The sequence below is a fragment of the Cyclopterus lumpus genome, chromosome 12 (assembly GCF_009769545.1).
Source record: "Cyclopterus lumpus isolate fCycLum1 chromosome 12, fCycLum1.pri, whole genome shotgun sequence".
NCBI classification, from domain to species: Eukaryota; Metazoa; Chordata; class Actinopteri; order Perciformes; family Cyclopteridae; genus Cyclopterus; species Cyclopterus lumpus.
Window position 1 is genome coordinate 2,190,454 of NC_046977.1, and position 15,562 is coordinate 2,206,015.

The 15,562-nt window shown below is 45.3% G+C and overlaps 1 protein-coding gene across 1 annotated transcript; it reads left to right on the top strand.

Moving 5' to 3' along the window:
• Positions 1–3,865: 3,865 nt before the first annotated feature.
• On the top strand, positions 3,866–6,575 carry LOC117740493 (fructose-1,6-bisphosphatase 1-like). Its single transcript, XM_034546940.1, has 8 exons — positions 3,866–4,070; positions 4,569–4,731; positions 4,846–4,938; positions 5,218–5,358; positions 5,690–5,827; positions 5,933–6,052; positions 6,148–6,337; positions 6,430–6,575. Exons 1-7 carry the CDS (start codon positions 3,901–3,903, stop codon positions 6,334–6,336), a joined length of 1,014 nt encoding a protein of 337 aa, XP_034402831.1. The 5' UTR covers positions 3,866–3,900; the 3' UTR covers position 6,337; positions 6,430–6,575.
• Positions 6,576–15,562: the final 8,987 nt, after the last annotated feature.

Here is a 15,562-nt window from a genome sequence, read left to right on the forward strand (position 1 = left end):
TCTCTCCCACCCTCTCTCTCTCTCCCTCTCTCTCTCCCACCGTCTCTCTCTCTCCCACCCTCTCTCTCTCTCCCCCACCCTCTCTCTCCCACCCTCTCTCTCTCTCCCTCTCTCTCTCCCACCGTCTCTCTCTCTCCCACCCTCTCTCTCTCTCTCTCTCCCACTCTCTCCCCCACCCTCTCTCTCTCCCACCCTCTCTCTCTCTCCCACCCTCTCCCACCCTCTCTCTCTCTCTCTCTCCCACCCTCTCTCTCCCCCACCCTCTCCCACCCTCTCCCCCACCCTCTCCCTCTCTCTCTCTCCCAGTCCAGGTCCAGCAGTCAATACCAGCTGACCTCACAATGCTTACAGACAGGAAATGCAATACGTGACATATAACAGTTCATTCTGCCCGAGGTACACCGAGCCCGAGGCCTCGGTGCCCGGCGGCGCCCCGCTGGATGACAACGGTATCACGTTCTCACCGTGAGCAGCAGCTTCTGTGCTCAGCACACGAGGGTTGAGGAGAGCAGCGTCTCGTGGTTCCCCCTCGGAGACGGACGGTCGCTGTCGTGGTGTTTTATGAGGAGAAGTGACTCAATGGAGAAAAGAACATGTAATGTGCAGACGAGGAAAGTATGAGAAACATACGGTAATAGAGGCGAGAACGTCACAGAATATAAACTACTGCAGAATTATGAAAGCATACATTGTTTTCAACATCAACACAGTCTCCTTCGGCGTCTTAACAAGAAGCATTAACATTTAACATGTTGCATGTATGCATCAAATATATATATATATATATATAAAATATATAAATATATATAAAATATATATATATAAATTTGAAAAAAATACATATATATATATAAATATATTTTTCTTTCTTCAAATATATATAAATATATATATTTTTTTTCTTTTTCTCAAATATATATACCTATATGAATGTTTTTTTTCAGACTTTCCTCTAATCCAATATTTGCTTTTTATCCCCTTCTAGATAATTAAAACTCTAAAAACATTGAAATAATAAATGGAAAAAATAATACCTTTGAACTCGTCATAACTGGTGTCCATGGGGCCTGCAGCTTCCAGTAAAAAGGTCAAGGAGGCATTGCTTTGTTTTAAGGGGTCACAAGAGAGGGTTGGGTCTAGAACGGGTGTGTTCCGGGTCTAGAACGGGTGTGTTCCGGGTCTAGAACGGGTGTGGGTCTAGAACGGGTGTGTTCCGGGTCTAGAACGGGTGTGTTCCGGGTCTAGAACGGGTGTGTTCCGGGTCTCTACTCTGCAGCCAGGTGGTCGGCCAGCCCTCATTAGCAGTTCAACCTTTGACCCCCACAGAACCTCCTGCAACAGGTATGGACTCCTGGAAATATGAGATATTCTGCAGCTAAAGATGAAATGATTGACACATGTCACAAGTCTGACAAGTTCCACTTGAACCATGACGACGCGCTGCTGGTGCATCGACCGGCTCGCTGTCGCGCGCAGTGCGCGAGACGCCACTCACCTGTGGAGGTAACAAGAGGAGGTCGAGGCGTCGGTGCGAGCTGCGGAGAGGCTGAAGCCGGAGAGTCGGTCCTCCTTTTGCTCCTTTTCCTCCTTTTCTTTATTTTTATATTTCCTATTTGTCTGTATATTTCCTATTTGTCAAAATAAGTTTTCACGCTGCAGCAGTGGGAGCGCTACTGCGCATGTGCGGAGAGCTGTCAACACGCACTGCTCCGGGGAGTCAGGTGATGAGTCGGTGAAATATTCATGAGGTCCTTTCCTCTGTTATGTCTCTGTTGTCTCTGAAGCTTTATTCTTTATTCTTACAACTTTTTGCTGGCTGCTCACCAAAGGAAGCGCTGGTTAAATAACCAATAATAATCCTGAATCATAGATGAAGAGAAGCAATACAATAAATATATTATATATATTTATTATATTGCTTCTCTTGACAGACATTCCTAGTGTATATTTAGTGTAAAACTGAGAAAACATCATTATTATATTGGCGTGTATAGTCATTTTGTGACGTCATTTTTTTTTGTGATTGCCAAATATAACTCCAAGGATTTAACCAAAGTATTCGACACATTTAAATGAATTATAGGATCAAATGACTAATAGGTTGGTCTGGAAGTTTAACTGATTGTTGACAATCAGGTGACAACAATCTGATTGTTCCTTAAGGCCACGTTTGAATGCTTTGTGTGTGTTTTGTGTGTGTTTTGTGTGTGTTTTGTGTGTGTTTTGTGTGCGTATGTGTGATGATGAGCATTCCACGAGTTCGCTGATTTCACAGAAAATGCAGATTTTTGCTGAAAGAGCTCGACCTTTGACACGATGACCTCTTGAAGCAGATCTCAGTGTGTCTGCCACTTGGAGTGCGTTGTTCAATAGAATCACTCACGTTTTAAAAAGCAGACACACATGAGTGTGTTTGATGAGGTTCTCCCAACTCGAGTTATCAAGTGTTTTTAGAGCGTGTTTATGGAGAATATGGATATATTTTAACGTTGTGCTGCTGGCTTGTTAAGCAGTAGGTCAGAAGGGGATAATCATTGCATTGAAATACAGCCTGCATGGTTAGACTTTATATTATATTCAACAGCTTAAGATGCACAGCGACACCTTGTGGACACAGTGGGGAAATACATGTTGCACCCGAAATTATACGCGCATGTGCATGTACGTGAGCATGTGCATGTACGTGAGCATGTGCATGTGCATGTGCGTGTGCATGTGCATGTACGTGAGCATGTGCGTGTGCGTGTACGCGTGCATGTGCGTGTGCGTGTACGTGTGTGTGTGCATGTGCGTGTGTGTGTGCATGTACATGTGCGCGTGCATGTGCATATGCATGTACGTGTGCATGTGCGTGTATGTGTGCATGTGCGTGTGCGTGTGCGTGTACGTGTGTGTGTGCATGTGCGTGTGTGTGTGCATGTACATGTGCGCGTGCATGTGCATATGCATGTACATGTGCATATGCATGTACGTGAGCGTGTGCGTGTGCGTGTGCGTGTGTGTGTAAACCGGGTGTGTGTTCTCCTTCGTTGCCCATCACATTGGAGCCGTTCTCCTTAACCTGAGCAGGCTGTGAGCGGTGAGTGATTAACCGCCTTACTTCACCTCCTGGTGGAGGCTGTCATCCTGCCGTGTACCTAGTTGAGGTCAAAGGTCAACTGTCCGTTGTGAAACAGGTCAAATGGCCCATGTGTAGTCCTTCTGCCTCCATGTTTGTGTCCCAGTCATAAACTCACTGCATGCAGCAGAGACGACGTGCACTTTGAATGTTTCCGCCTGTCACCTCGCTAATCCACTTTTATCAGCACGTGTCTTATTAATCATGAGCAAGGACAACGAGGCCCGCGATGTGCACTTTACACCTTCAGGATCATGCAGGGAAGGAATGTCGTAGCAGCAGTTCTCGTGCATCCAGACCAGACCGTAGACACGTAAAGGGAATTGTTGCATGGAAAATGTATGAATGTTAGAGACTAGTAGAAATGAGCTAAATTCATTTTTTTGGCCCTGTTGAACTAAACTAATGAACATTTAAAAGAAATAGGGCCTATTGTGTAAGGAAATATGAATGAGGCTAGGTGAGTGTAAACGTTGCTTCGGTTGAAAAGGTTTTTAATAATTCTGCACCATGAACACAACAAGATCCGATGCTTTGAAGTGTCACATGACTCACTTCTGACTTCTTGAAGCACATTTTTCGTTTAAAACGAACCACTATCTCTGAACTTTGCTCTTTTGAACCAGTTAGACCAACCCCTCACGGCGTGAAAGGACCCTTTTTTGATTGGTTGGAGGAGTTGCACACGCCCCCCTCCCGGGTTCTAAAGTCCACTTTTCTCTTTTTAACTTTCTGGGTGCACGCTCACCCATTCTGTTCCACGTCAGGTCCCAGTCCCGAAGATGTCTGACAAAGGAGCCTTCGACACCGACGTGCAGACCCTCACCAGGTTCGTCCTGGAGGAGGGCCGCAAGGCCCAGGGAACCGGGGAGCTCACCAACCTGATCAACTCCATCTGCACCGCCGTCAAAGCCATCTCCACCGCGGTGCGCAAGGCCGGGATCGCCAACCTGTGAGTGTTTATGAAGGCTCTTCCATTCATATCAATGAGGGCAGCTGCAGCTTACACCTTATTGGACATTTTTAAATCAATCACGTTTCTATTTAAATGACTTTAATTTGCTTTTATTTTGATCTTTTCCGGTTTGTTTGTGTTTCTGTGTTAAATGTCTTTTGAAATAGGAATTCATATCCAGGAAAGAGTTGTTTGTTTTAGTTGCATGCAGTTTTAACTTCAGCTACCGGGTCAAAGGTCAACTCTGTGCATGTTGTGTATATTCCCCCAGGGCAGAGGTCAAGGAGATAATGGGCTCTTCAGACCTTTTTTTTCTCAGGGGTTTTAACGAAAATAACCAAACATTTCAGGAGCTTTTCTCTCAGTTTGAGTGTTTAAAAAAAAAACTTCCTCCGCTGTGTTTAAAAATATTTTTGAATAAAGCATCGGACTGGACATCTTTTTTCATTCCGGTTCTGATCCTTTCGGCCCGCCGCTCTTTCCCCTCTCGGTAAGATACGGCATCGCCGGCAGCACCAACGTGACCGGGGACCAGGTGAAGAAGCTGGACATCCTGTCCAACGACCTGGTCATCAACATGCTCAAGTCCTCCTTCTCCTCCTGTGTGCTGGTGTCGGAGGAGGACGAGAGGGCCATCATCGTGGAACCGGACAAGCGGGTACGTGGGTGTCATCTGTGTGTGCACGTGTGCGCACGTGTGCGCACGTGTGTGCACGTCCGACTAAAGTTTGGTGTCGTTGTGGACTTGAGATGATTTGCTCTCGACACACAGGGAAAGTACATCGTGTGCTTTGATCCACTGGACGGTTCCTCAAACATCGACTGTCTGGTTTCGATTGGAACAATTTTCGCCATCTACAAAAAGGTAGGTTCCATATAAATATATATATATATATATATATATATATATATATATATATATATATATATATATATATGTGTGTATGTATGTGTTTCCATTCAATGCTATTTGGTACTTCTAATCACTACATCTCAGTGAGAAATATTGTTGCTCTATTACGTTTATCTAACGGCTTCAGTTACTAATTATCTTGCTGATTAAGATTTTACATGCAACTCATGCAATTATGCACACGTAATGAATTGAATCCATCACTTGACATTGTTTTGTGCTGCTCCATAGACCACCGATGGTGAGCCATCTGAGAAGGACGCTCTGCAGCCGGGAAGAAACCTGGTAGCAGCTGGTTATGCTCTGTATGGCAGCGCCACCATGATGGTCCTGTCCACTGGTCAAGGAGTCAACTGCTTCATGCTTGACCCCGTAAGACATCAAACTGTTTAAATGTATTTTATTTAGATATATATATTTTATTTATATATCTTTTATATATATTTATATATATATATATATATATATATATATATGTGTATTTTATTTATATATATATATATATATATGTGTATTTTATTTATATATATATTTATATTTATATATATATATATATATATATATATATATATATATATATATAAATAAACGTCACGCATACACACACACACACACACATATATATATATATATATATATATATATATATATATATCTTTTTGCTCCATATTTCAGTTGTAATGCATCTTCATTTCTCTTTCAGGCAATTGGTGAGTTCATCTTGGTGGATCGCGACGTGAAGATTAAGAAAAAGGGAAAAATCTACAGTTTGAATGAGGGCTATGCGAAGCATTTTTATCCAGACGTGACTGAGTACTTACAAAAGAAGAAATACCCACAGGTAAGGCCTCTTTAAACTTGACAAGGCCTCGTGTAGAATTGGTCATTATTACACCATACTTTGTGTTATGAATATAAAGGTGACCTAGTCTGCTTGTGTCTCCAGGATGGCTCTGCTCCGTACGGCAGTCGATATGTCGGTTCAATGGTGGCTGATGTTCATCGTACTTTGGTGTACGGAGGAATCTTTTTATATCCTGCTAATGCCACGAGCCCTAAGGGCAAGGTGAGTCGTGTTTCACTGAGGATGTTCACATCATCTAAATGTCAAGTTGCAGTAGTAATATTTCAGTTCTCTCTCTCTTATCTGCTTCGTGACAGCTGAGGCTGCTGTATGAATGCAACCCCATGGCCTACATCATGGAGCAGGCAGGAGGCATGGCCACCACGGGGTCCGTGAATGTTCTGGACATCCAGCCCACCAACATCCACGAGCGGGTTCCCGTGGTCCTGGGGTCCCCTGACGACGTGCAGGAGTACCTTGACATCTGTAAGAAGCATAGGAAATGAGGTATTCAACTCCTTTATGCATCCACTCTACCCAGGATATAAGTACGATGTCCAGCTGTCTGGAATAATGCATCATTCTATTATTGAATCCAGCAGGTTTGTGCCGAGCAACCCAAAGCAGGACTAACAATCGAGAGGCTCTCTGCTGCACTGATGAAGGAACCTCACGGTGCTAATTCCCTCTGGCTGCTAAGTGTTATTTGTAGACACCCTGTATATTTTTAAATAAAGGCGAATGACAAAATGCTCTTGTTCTTCACTGAGTCCTGTAAAGCATGTACACAACCTTCCTTGTGTTTGAATTGGCCCTTTTTGTTATGTTTTTGTTCCGCCAATGTAGAGACAGGCCCCTTTAGTAGAGACGGGCCCCTTTAGTAGAGACGGGCCTTTAGTAGAGACGGGATCCTTTAGTAGAGACGGGCCTTTAGTAGAGACGGGATCCTTTAGTAGAGACGGGCCTTTAGTAGAGACGGGCCCCTTTAGTAGAGACGGGCCTTTAGTAGAGATAGGCCCCTTTAGTAGAGACGGGCCCCTTTAGTAGAGACAGGCCCCTTTAGTAGAGACGGGCCTTTAGTAGAGATAGGCCCCTTTAGTAGAGACGGGCCCCTTTAGTAGAGACAGGCCCCTTTAGTAGAGACGGGCCCCTTTAGTAGAGACGGGCCTTTAGTAGAGACAGGCCTTTAGTAGAGACGGGCCCCTTTAGTAGAGACGGGCCTTTAGTAGAGACGGGATCCTTTAGTAGAGACAGGCCTTTAGTAGAGACGGGCCTTTAGTAGAAACAGGCCTTTAGTAGAGACGGGCCTTTAGTAGAGACGGGATCCTTTAGTAGAGACGGGCCTTTAGTAGAGACGGGCCTTTAGTAGAGACGGGCCTTTAGTAGAGACGGGATCCTTTAGTAGAGACGGGATCCTTTAGTAGAGACGGGCCTTTAGTAGAGACAGGCCTTTAGTAGAGACGGGCCTTTAGTAGAGACGGGATCCTTTAGTAGAGACAGGCCTTTAGTAGAGACGGGATCCTTTAGTAGAGACAGGCCTTTAGTAGAGATGGGCCTTTAGTAGAGACGGGCCTTTAGTAGAGACGGGATCCTTTAGTAGAGACGGGATCCTTTAGTAGAGACGGGCCTTTAGTAGAGACGGGCCTTTAGTAGAGACGGGCCTTTAGTAGAAACAGGCCTTTAGTAGAGACAGGCCTTTAGTAGAGACGGGCCTTTAGTAGAGACGGGCCTTTAGTAGAGACGGGATCCTTTAGTAGAGACGGGATCCTTTAGTAGAGACGGGCCTTTAGTAGAGACGGGCCTTTAGTAGAGACGGGCCTTTAGTAGAAACAGGCCTTTAGTAGAGACGGGCCTTTGGTAGAGACAGGCCTTTAGTAGAAACGGGATCCTTTAGTAGAGACGGGATCCTTTAGTAGAGACGGGCCTTTAGTAGAGACGGGCCTTTAGTAGAGACGGGATCCTTTAGTAGAGACGGGCCTTTAGTAGAAACGGGATCCTTTAGTAGAGACGGGATCCTTTAGTAGAGATGGGCCTTTAGTAGAGACGGGCCTTTAGTAGAGACGGGCCTTTAGTAGAGACGGGATCCTTTAGTAGAGACAGGCCTTTAGTAGAGACGGGATCCTTTAGTAGAGACGGGCCTTTAGTAGAGACGGGCCTTTAGTAGAGACGGGCCTTTAGTAGAGACGGGATCCTTTAGTAGAGACGGGCCTTTAGTAGAGACGGGATCCTTTAGTAGAGACGGGCCTTTAGTAGAGACGGGCCTTTAGTAGAGACGGGCCTTTAGTAGAAACAGGCCTTTAGTAGAGACGGGCCTTTAGTAGAGACGGGCCTTTAGTAGAAACGGGATCCTTTAGTAGAGACGGGATCCTTTAGTAGAGACAGGCCTTTAGTAGAGACGGGCCCCTTTAGTAGAGACGGGCCTTTAGTAGAGACGGGCCCCTTTAGTAGAGACGGGCCTTTAGTAGAGACGGGCCTTTAGTAGAGACGGGCCTTTAGTAGAGACGGGATCCTTTAGTAGAGACAAGCCTTTAGTAGAGACGGGATCCTTTAGTAGAGACAGGCCTTTAGTAGAGACGGGCCTTTAGTAGAGACGGGATCCTTTAGTAGAGACGGGCCTTTAGTAGAGACGGGATCCTTTAGTAGAGACGGGATCCTTTAGTAGAGACGGGCCTTTAGTAGAGACGGGCCTTTAGTAGAGACAGGATCCTTTAGTAGAGACAGGCCTTTAGTAGAGACGGGATCCTTTAGTAGAGACGGGCCTTTAGTAGAGACGGGCCTTTAGTAGAAACGGGCCTTTAGTAGAGACGGGCCTTTAGTAGAGACGGGATCCTTTAGTAGAGACGGGCCTTTAGTAGAGACGGGCCTTTAGTAGAGACGGGCCTTTAGTAGAGACGGGATCCTTTAGTAGAGACGGGATCCTTTAGTAGAGACGGCCTTTAGTAGAGACAGGCCTTTAGTAGAGACGGGCCTTTAGTAGAGACGGGATCCTTTAGTAGAGACAGGCCTTTAGTAGAGACGGGATCCTTTAGTAGAGACAGGCCTTTAGTAGAGACGGGCCTTTAGTAGAGACGGGCCTTTAGTAGAGACGGGATCCTTTAGTAGAGACGGGCCTTTAGTAGAGACGGGATCCTTTAGTAGAGACGGGCCCCTTTAGTAGAGACGGGCCTTTAGTAGAGACAGGCCTTTAGTAGAGACGGGCCCCTTTAGTAGAGACGGGCCTTTAGTAGAGACGGGATCCTTTAGTAGAGACAGGCCTTTAGTAGAGACGGGCCTTTAGTAGAAACAGGCCTTTAGTAGAGACGGGCCTTTAGTAGAGACGGGATCCTTTAGTAGAGACGGGATCCTTTAGTAGAGACGGGCCTTTAGTAGAGACAGGCCTTTAGTAGAGACGGGCCTTTAGTAGAGACGGGATCCTTTAGTAGAGACAGGCCTTTAGTAGAGACGGGATCCTTTAGTAGAGACAGGCCTTTAGTAGAGATGGGCCTTTAGTAGAGACGGGCCTTTAGTAGAGACGGGATCCTTTAGTAGAGACGGGATCCTTTAGTAGAGACGGGCCTTTAGTAGAGACGGGCCTTTAGTAGAGACGGGCCTTTAGTAGAAACAGGCCTTTAGTAGAGACAGGCCTTTAGTAGAGACGGGCCTTTAGTAGAGACGGGCCTTTAGTAGAGACGGGATCCTTTAGTAGAGACGGGATCCTTTAGTAGAGACGGGCCTTTAGTAGAGACGGGCCTTTAGTAGAGACGGGCCTTTAGTAGAAACAGGCCTTTAGTAGAGACGGGCCTTTAGTAGAGACAGGCCTTTAGTAGAAACGGGATCCTTTAGTAGAGACGGGATCCTTTAGTAGAGACGGGCCTTTAGTAGAGACGGGCCTTTAGTAGAGACGGGATCCTTTAGTAGAGACGGGCCTTTAGTAGAAACGGGATCCTTTAGTAGAGACGGGATCCTTTAGTAGAGATGGGCCTTTAGTAGAGACGGGCCTTTAGTAGAGACGGGCCTTTAGTAGAGACGGGATCCTTTAGTAGAGACAGGCCTTTAGTAGAGACGGGATCCTTTAGTAGAGACGGGCCTTTAGTAGAGACGGGCCTTTAGTAGAGACGGGCCTTTAGTAGAGACGGGATCCTTTAGTAGAGACGGGCCTTTAGTAGAGACGGGATCCTTTAGTAGAGACGGGCCTTTAGTAGAGACGGGCCTTTAGTAGAGACGGGCCTTTAGTAGAAACAGGCCTTTAGTAGAGACGGGCCTTTAGTAGAGACGGGCCTTTAGTAGAAACGGGATCCTTTAGTAGAGACGGGATCCTTTAGTAGAGACAGGCCTTTAGTAGAGACGGGCCCCTTTAGTAGAGACGGGCCTTTAGTAGAGACGGGCCCCTTTAGTAGAGACGGGCCTTTAGTAGAGACGGGCCTTTAGTAGAGACGGGCCTTTAGTAGAGACGGGATCCTTTAGTAGAGACAAGCCTTTAGTAGAGACGGGATCCTTTAGTAGAGACAGGCCTTTAGTAGAGACGGGCCTTTAGTAGAGACGGGATCCTTTAGTAGAGACGGGCCTTTAGTAGAGACGGGATCCTTTAGTAGAGACGGGATCCTTTAGTAGAGACGGGCCTTTAGTAGAGACGGGCCTTTAGTAGAGACAGGATCCTTTAGTAGAGACAGGCCTTTAGTAGAGACGGGATCCTTTAGTAGAGACGGGCCTTTAGTAGAGACGGGCCTTTAGTAGAAACGGGCCTTTAGTAGAGACGGGCCTTTAGTAGAGACGGGATCCTTTAGTAGAGACGGGCCTTTAGTAGAGACGGGCCTTTAGTAGAGACGGGCCTTTAGTAGAGACGGGATCCTTTAGTAGAGACGGGATCCTTTAGTAGAGACGGCCTTTAGTAGAGACAGGCCTTTAGTAGAGACGGGCCTTTAGTAGAGACGGGATCCTTTAGTAGAGACAGGCCTTTAGTAGAGACGGGATCCTTTAGTAGAGACAGGCCTTTAGTAGAGACGGGCCTTTAGTAGAGACGGGCCTTTAGTAGAGACGGGATCCTTTAGTAGAGACGGGCCTTTAGTAGAGACGGGATCCTTTAGTAGAGACGGGCCCTTTAGTAGAGACGGGCCTTTAGTAGAGACGGGCCTTTAGTAGAGACGGGCCTTTAGTAGAGACGGGCCTTTAGTAGAGACGGGCCTTTAGTAGAGACGGGATCCTTTAGTAGAGACGGGATCCTTTAGTAGAGACAGGCCTTTAGTAGAGACGGGCCCTTTAGTAGAGACGGGCCTTTAGTAGAGAACGGGCCCTTTAGTAGAGACGGGCCTTTAGTAGAGACGGGCCTTTAGTAGAGACGGGCCTTTAGTAGAGACGGGATCCTTTAGTAGAGACGAGCCTTTAGTAGAGACGGGTCCTTTAGTAGAGACGATCCTTAGTAGAGACGGGCCTTTAGTAGAGACGGGATCCTTTAGTAGAGACGGGCCTTTAGTAGAGACGGGAGGCCTTTAGTAGAGACGGAGCCTTTAGTAGAGACGGGATCCTTTAGTAAGACGGGCCTTTAGTAGAGACAGGGATCCTTTAGTAGAGACAGGCCTTTAGTAGAGACGGGATCCTTTAGTAGAGACGGCCTTTAGTAGAGAACGGGATCCTTTAGTAAGAACGGGCCTTTAGTAGAGACGGGATCCTTTAGTAGAGACGGGATCCTTTAGTAGAGACGGGCCTTTAGTAGAGACGGGCCTTTAGTAGAAACAGGCCTTTAGTAGAGGACGGAGGCCTTTAGTAGAGACGGGATCCTTTAGTAGAGACGAGCCTTTAGTAGAGACGGGATCCTTTAGTAGAGACAGGCCTTTAGTAGAGACGGGCCTTTAGTAGAGACGGGCCTTTAGTAGAGACGGGATCCTTTAGTAGAGACGGGCCTTTAGTAGAGACGGGATCCTTTAGTAGAGACGGGATCCTTTAGTAGAGACGGGCCTTTAGTAGAGACGGGATCCTTTAGTAGAGACGGGCCTTTAGTAGAGACGGGATCCTTTAGTAGAGACAGGCCTTTAGTAGAGACGGGCCTTTAGTAGAGACGGGCCTTTAGTAGAGACGGGATCCTTTAGTAGAGACGGGCCTTTAGTAGAGACGAGCCCCTTTAGTAGAGACGGGATCCTTTAGTAGAGACGGGCCTTTAGTAGAGACAGGCCTTTAGTAGAGACGGGATCCTTTAGTAGAGACGGGCCTTTAGTAGAGACGGGATCCTTTAGTAGAGACGGGCCTTTAGTAGAGACGGGCCTTTAGTAGAGACGGGCCTTTAGTAGAGACGGGATCCTTTAGTAGAGACGGGCCTTTAGTAGAGACGAGCCCCTTTAGTAGAGACGGGATCCTTTAGTAGAGACGGGCCTTTAGTAGAGACGGGCCTTTAGTAGAGACGGGATCCTTTAGTAGAGACAGGCCTTTAGTAGAGACGGGCCTTTAGTAGAGACAGGCCTTTAGTAGAGACGGGATCCTTTAGTAGAGACAGGCCTTTAGTAGAGACTAGCCCCTTTAGTAGAGACAGGCCTTTAGTAGAGACGGGATCCTTTAGTAGAGACGGGATCCTTTAGTAGAGACGGGCCTTTAGTAGAGACGGGCCTTTAGTAGAGACGGGATCCTTTAGTAGAGACAGGCCTTTAGTAGAGACGGGCCTTTAGTAGAGACGGGCCTTTAGTAGAGTCAGAATGTGTCGGCTTCTCCAATCCAACAATGAGCCATGAAGACAAACTTGATGCACAAAAAGATGAACAAAGTGTATTTGGGAAAGCAGTCTTCACACACACCCTGTTTGTATTACTTTTGGACCGTTAGCTTCCAGCAAAGAAGAAGAAAAAAAAATAGGTTAAAAGTCCGATATGAAACTTTATAGGCTTTTTTTAATAACGCCACAGCACAATAATAACACACTTGTGTGGGTCTCTGGCTGCTGATGTCACTTGGAAACTTGGCACTGAGGGGAAAAAGCTCCTCTGAGAGCATAATGGAATTCTTTCTTTCTTTCTTGCATCGTGGCAATCTAAAGCCTGTTGAATATCGCATGTGAGTCATGTGAAAGTTACACGATGTGGATTGGTAGCAGATGTGCGATCGGAGCCTGAAGGCTCGGGGGGCTCGGCGAAGAACCTTTTTGTGGTTGGAGAAAATATGAAGTAATTTCTGTCGCTCCAGCGTGTTGGATGGAATCCATATTGTCACTTAAAAGTTAACCGCGTTCCTCTTTGTTTAGTTTTTTTTCTTTCTTTTTTTTTTTTAATGTGCGTTTTGTCGGCGTCAGCGTTCGTGGGTTCTGGAGGAGACACACAAACGCTCACACACACATTACAGGCAACGGTTGTTTGTTTCCATTTTGTTCTGGCCGCGTATGATTATAGGTTACCGAGTCAATATTTAGACTTTGCAGGAAAAGCGAAGCCCAGACCGTTTACGGTTCCCCTTCTGCTACTGTGTGATGCACGTGTGCTCATGGTAAAGGACAACATGAGACAACATCTGGGTTTGGATCCGAGTCGCGTTGTTGTTGTTGTTGTTGAATCTGTTGAAAGCAAGAGGATGTCAATTTCAATTCATAAAACTAAGGAAGCAGACTGTTTAATTAAATCACGGCTGCTTCTGCCAACTGAATCATCCATAATTTAAATGAAGAACAAATACTATAAAACAATAAGTCTGATGTCCAGACGTCTGTTTACTTTCCACTTTGGTGAAGAGCGTTCTGTGGTGTGTCGGCGTGGCTGACTCAACGACCTCCACCCATACACCCCCACCCCCCCACCCCTCCACCCATACACCCTCCACCCCTCCACCCATACACCCTCCACCCCTCCACCCCCACCCCCCCACCCATCCACCCTCCACCCCTCCACCCCCACCCCCCCACCCCTCCACCCATCCACCCTCCACCCCTCCACCCATACACCCTCCACCCATACACCCTCCACCCCTCCACCCATACACCCTCCACCCCTCCACCCATACACCCTCCACCCCTCCACCCATACACCCCCCACCCCACCCCTCAAAAATAGATTTTTAATAGCAATGGAAATATACAACAACAATTTAAATGAATAAAGCTCGAAGCAGGGACAGAAGCAACTGTTAAGTCACCCATTTAATTGTTTTTCCAGCTTGGCTATTTGCATACCAGAAGTGGCACGAAAGGGGGCGGAGCTACGTGCTACAGAACGGTGAAAATACATTTTTAAGATGACCAAAAAAAGGTTTAAAATGAACTCTCATGTCCTGAAAACACGTTGTGAAAAAAGACGAAAACAAAAATAATCTCACAAATTTGCTGGCGCGGGTTTCGGCCCTTTTTAATTTCCTAATAAGCTCCTTGAGACGGTCGAAGGGCTAAAAGGCGACGAGGGGAGACAGAGAGCGGGTCCCCAACAGTAGCTCAGGAGTAAAACATGAATCAATCTCTTCACGTATTCGGGCCAGAGGCGTCCACTATAACACGGTTGTGTCTGCCGGGTCGCGTCCCATCAGCAGGTTGTGTAACGCCAGTCTTGTTTAACTCGTCCGCATGGCTTCCCTCAGCGCAGTGACAGTAGGCCCAATGTTTAAATTCAACATAAACTCTGAATCCCAGACCACCCTGAGTGGAGCGAGCTGCTCATCCAAATACCGCCTCAAACCTTCGCCCAGAAACTACCCATATTTGTACCTGACTTCATGCATCCCCAATGCCGCCCACAGAAAGACTTTCCTGACTGCACTTTTTATATTTCCACATGCAAAATCCCCAAATTCATATATGTAACACAATAACATTTGATATCACTTTTTATTAAATATCCATCTGAGAGGCCTATGCTCGTAACTACTGCCAGAGGGTAAGTGGGTAAAAAAATATGTGCAATTTAATGAGCACAAACCACATCTTTCTTGGTTCCCTCACGGTGTCTCACACACCAGGATGTTGTGTAGTATTTGTCTGTGGAAGTCTTGATTTGTTCTCTGGTGTCACGGATCGGGACGGTTGGCCCGGACCACCGCTGGTGCTGCGCCGTTCAAAAAGGGTGTGTTTGGATTAAAAGCATGTGGTTACCGTCACAGTGACAGCGTCATCTGGGCTCCGACCACCAGAGTCTTTTCCACTTGTGGGATATATGTCTTAGGTACGATAACTGTAATATATATATATATATATATATTATATATATATATATATATTTTTTATTTTTTTATTTATATAATATTTATATATATATAATATATATATATATATTTATATAATATTTATATATATATGTATGTATGTATATTTATATATATATGTATGTATGTATGTATATATATATATATATATATATTTATATAATATTTATGTATATATATATGTATGTGTATAGATATATATATATTTATTTATATAATATTTATATATATATATATATGTATGTATGTGTATATATATATATATATATATATATATTTATTTACTTATGTAATATTTATATATATATATGTATGTATGTATGTATGTATATATATATATATATTTATTTATATAATATTTATATATATATATATGTATGTATGTATGTATGTATATATATATATATATATATATATATATATATATATATTTATATTTATATTTATATAAGAAAACGTGTTAAGGCAGAAAGATACTCTAGGACCACATGGACCATGCTTTACACACAGCGTCTTCCTTCCTGCTCCAACATTGTGATTACTCGTCTCATGTTCTGTCTCCTGAAACAGCAGCTACGCCTTTTAAAGATGGAG

What these genes read in the sequence shown, in the direction of transcription:
- LOC117740493 (XM_034546940.1), top strand. Translation starts at nt 3,901, where the DNA reads ATGTCTGACAAAGGAGCCTTCGACACCGACGTGCAGACCCTCACCAGG. An exon ending in TCGTGGAACCGGACAAGCGG is followed by an intron (nt 4,732 to 4,845) that starts GTACGTGGGTGT and finishes CTCGACACACAG; the next exon opens with GGAAAGTACATCGTGTGCTT. An exon ending in TTTTCGCCATCTACAAAAAG is followed by an intron (nt 4,939 to 5,217) that starts GTAGGTTCCATA and finishes GCTGCTCCATAG; the next exon opens with ACCACCGATGGTGAGCCATC.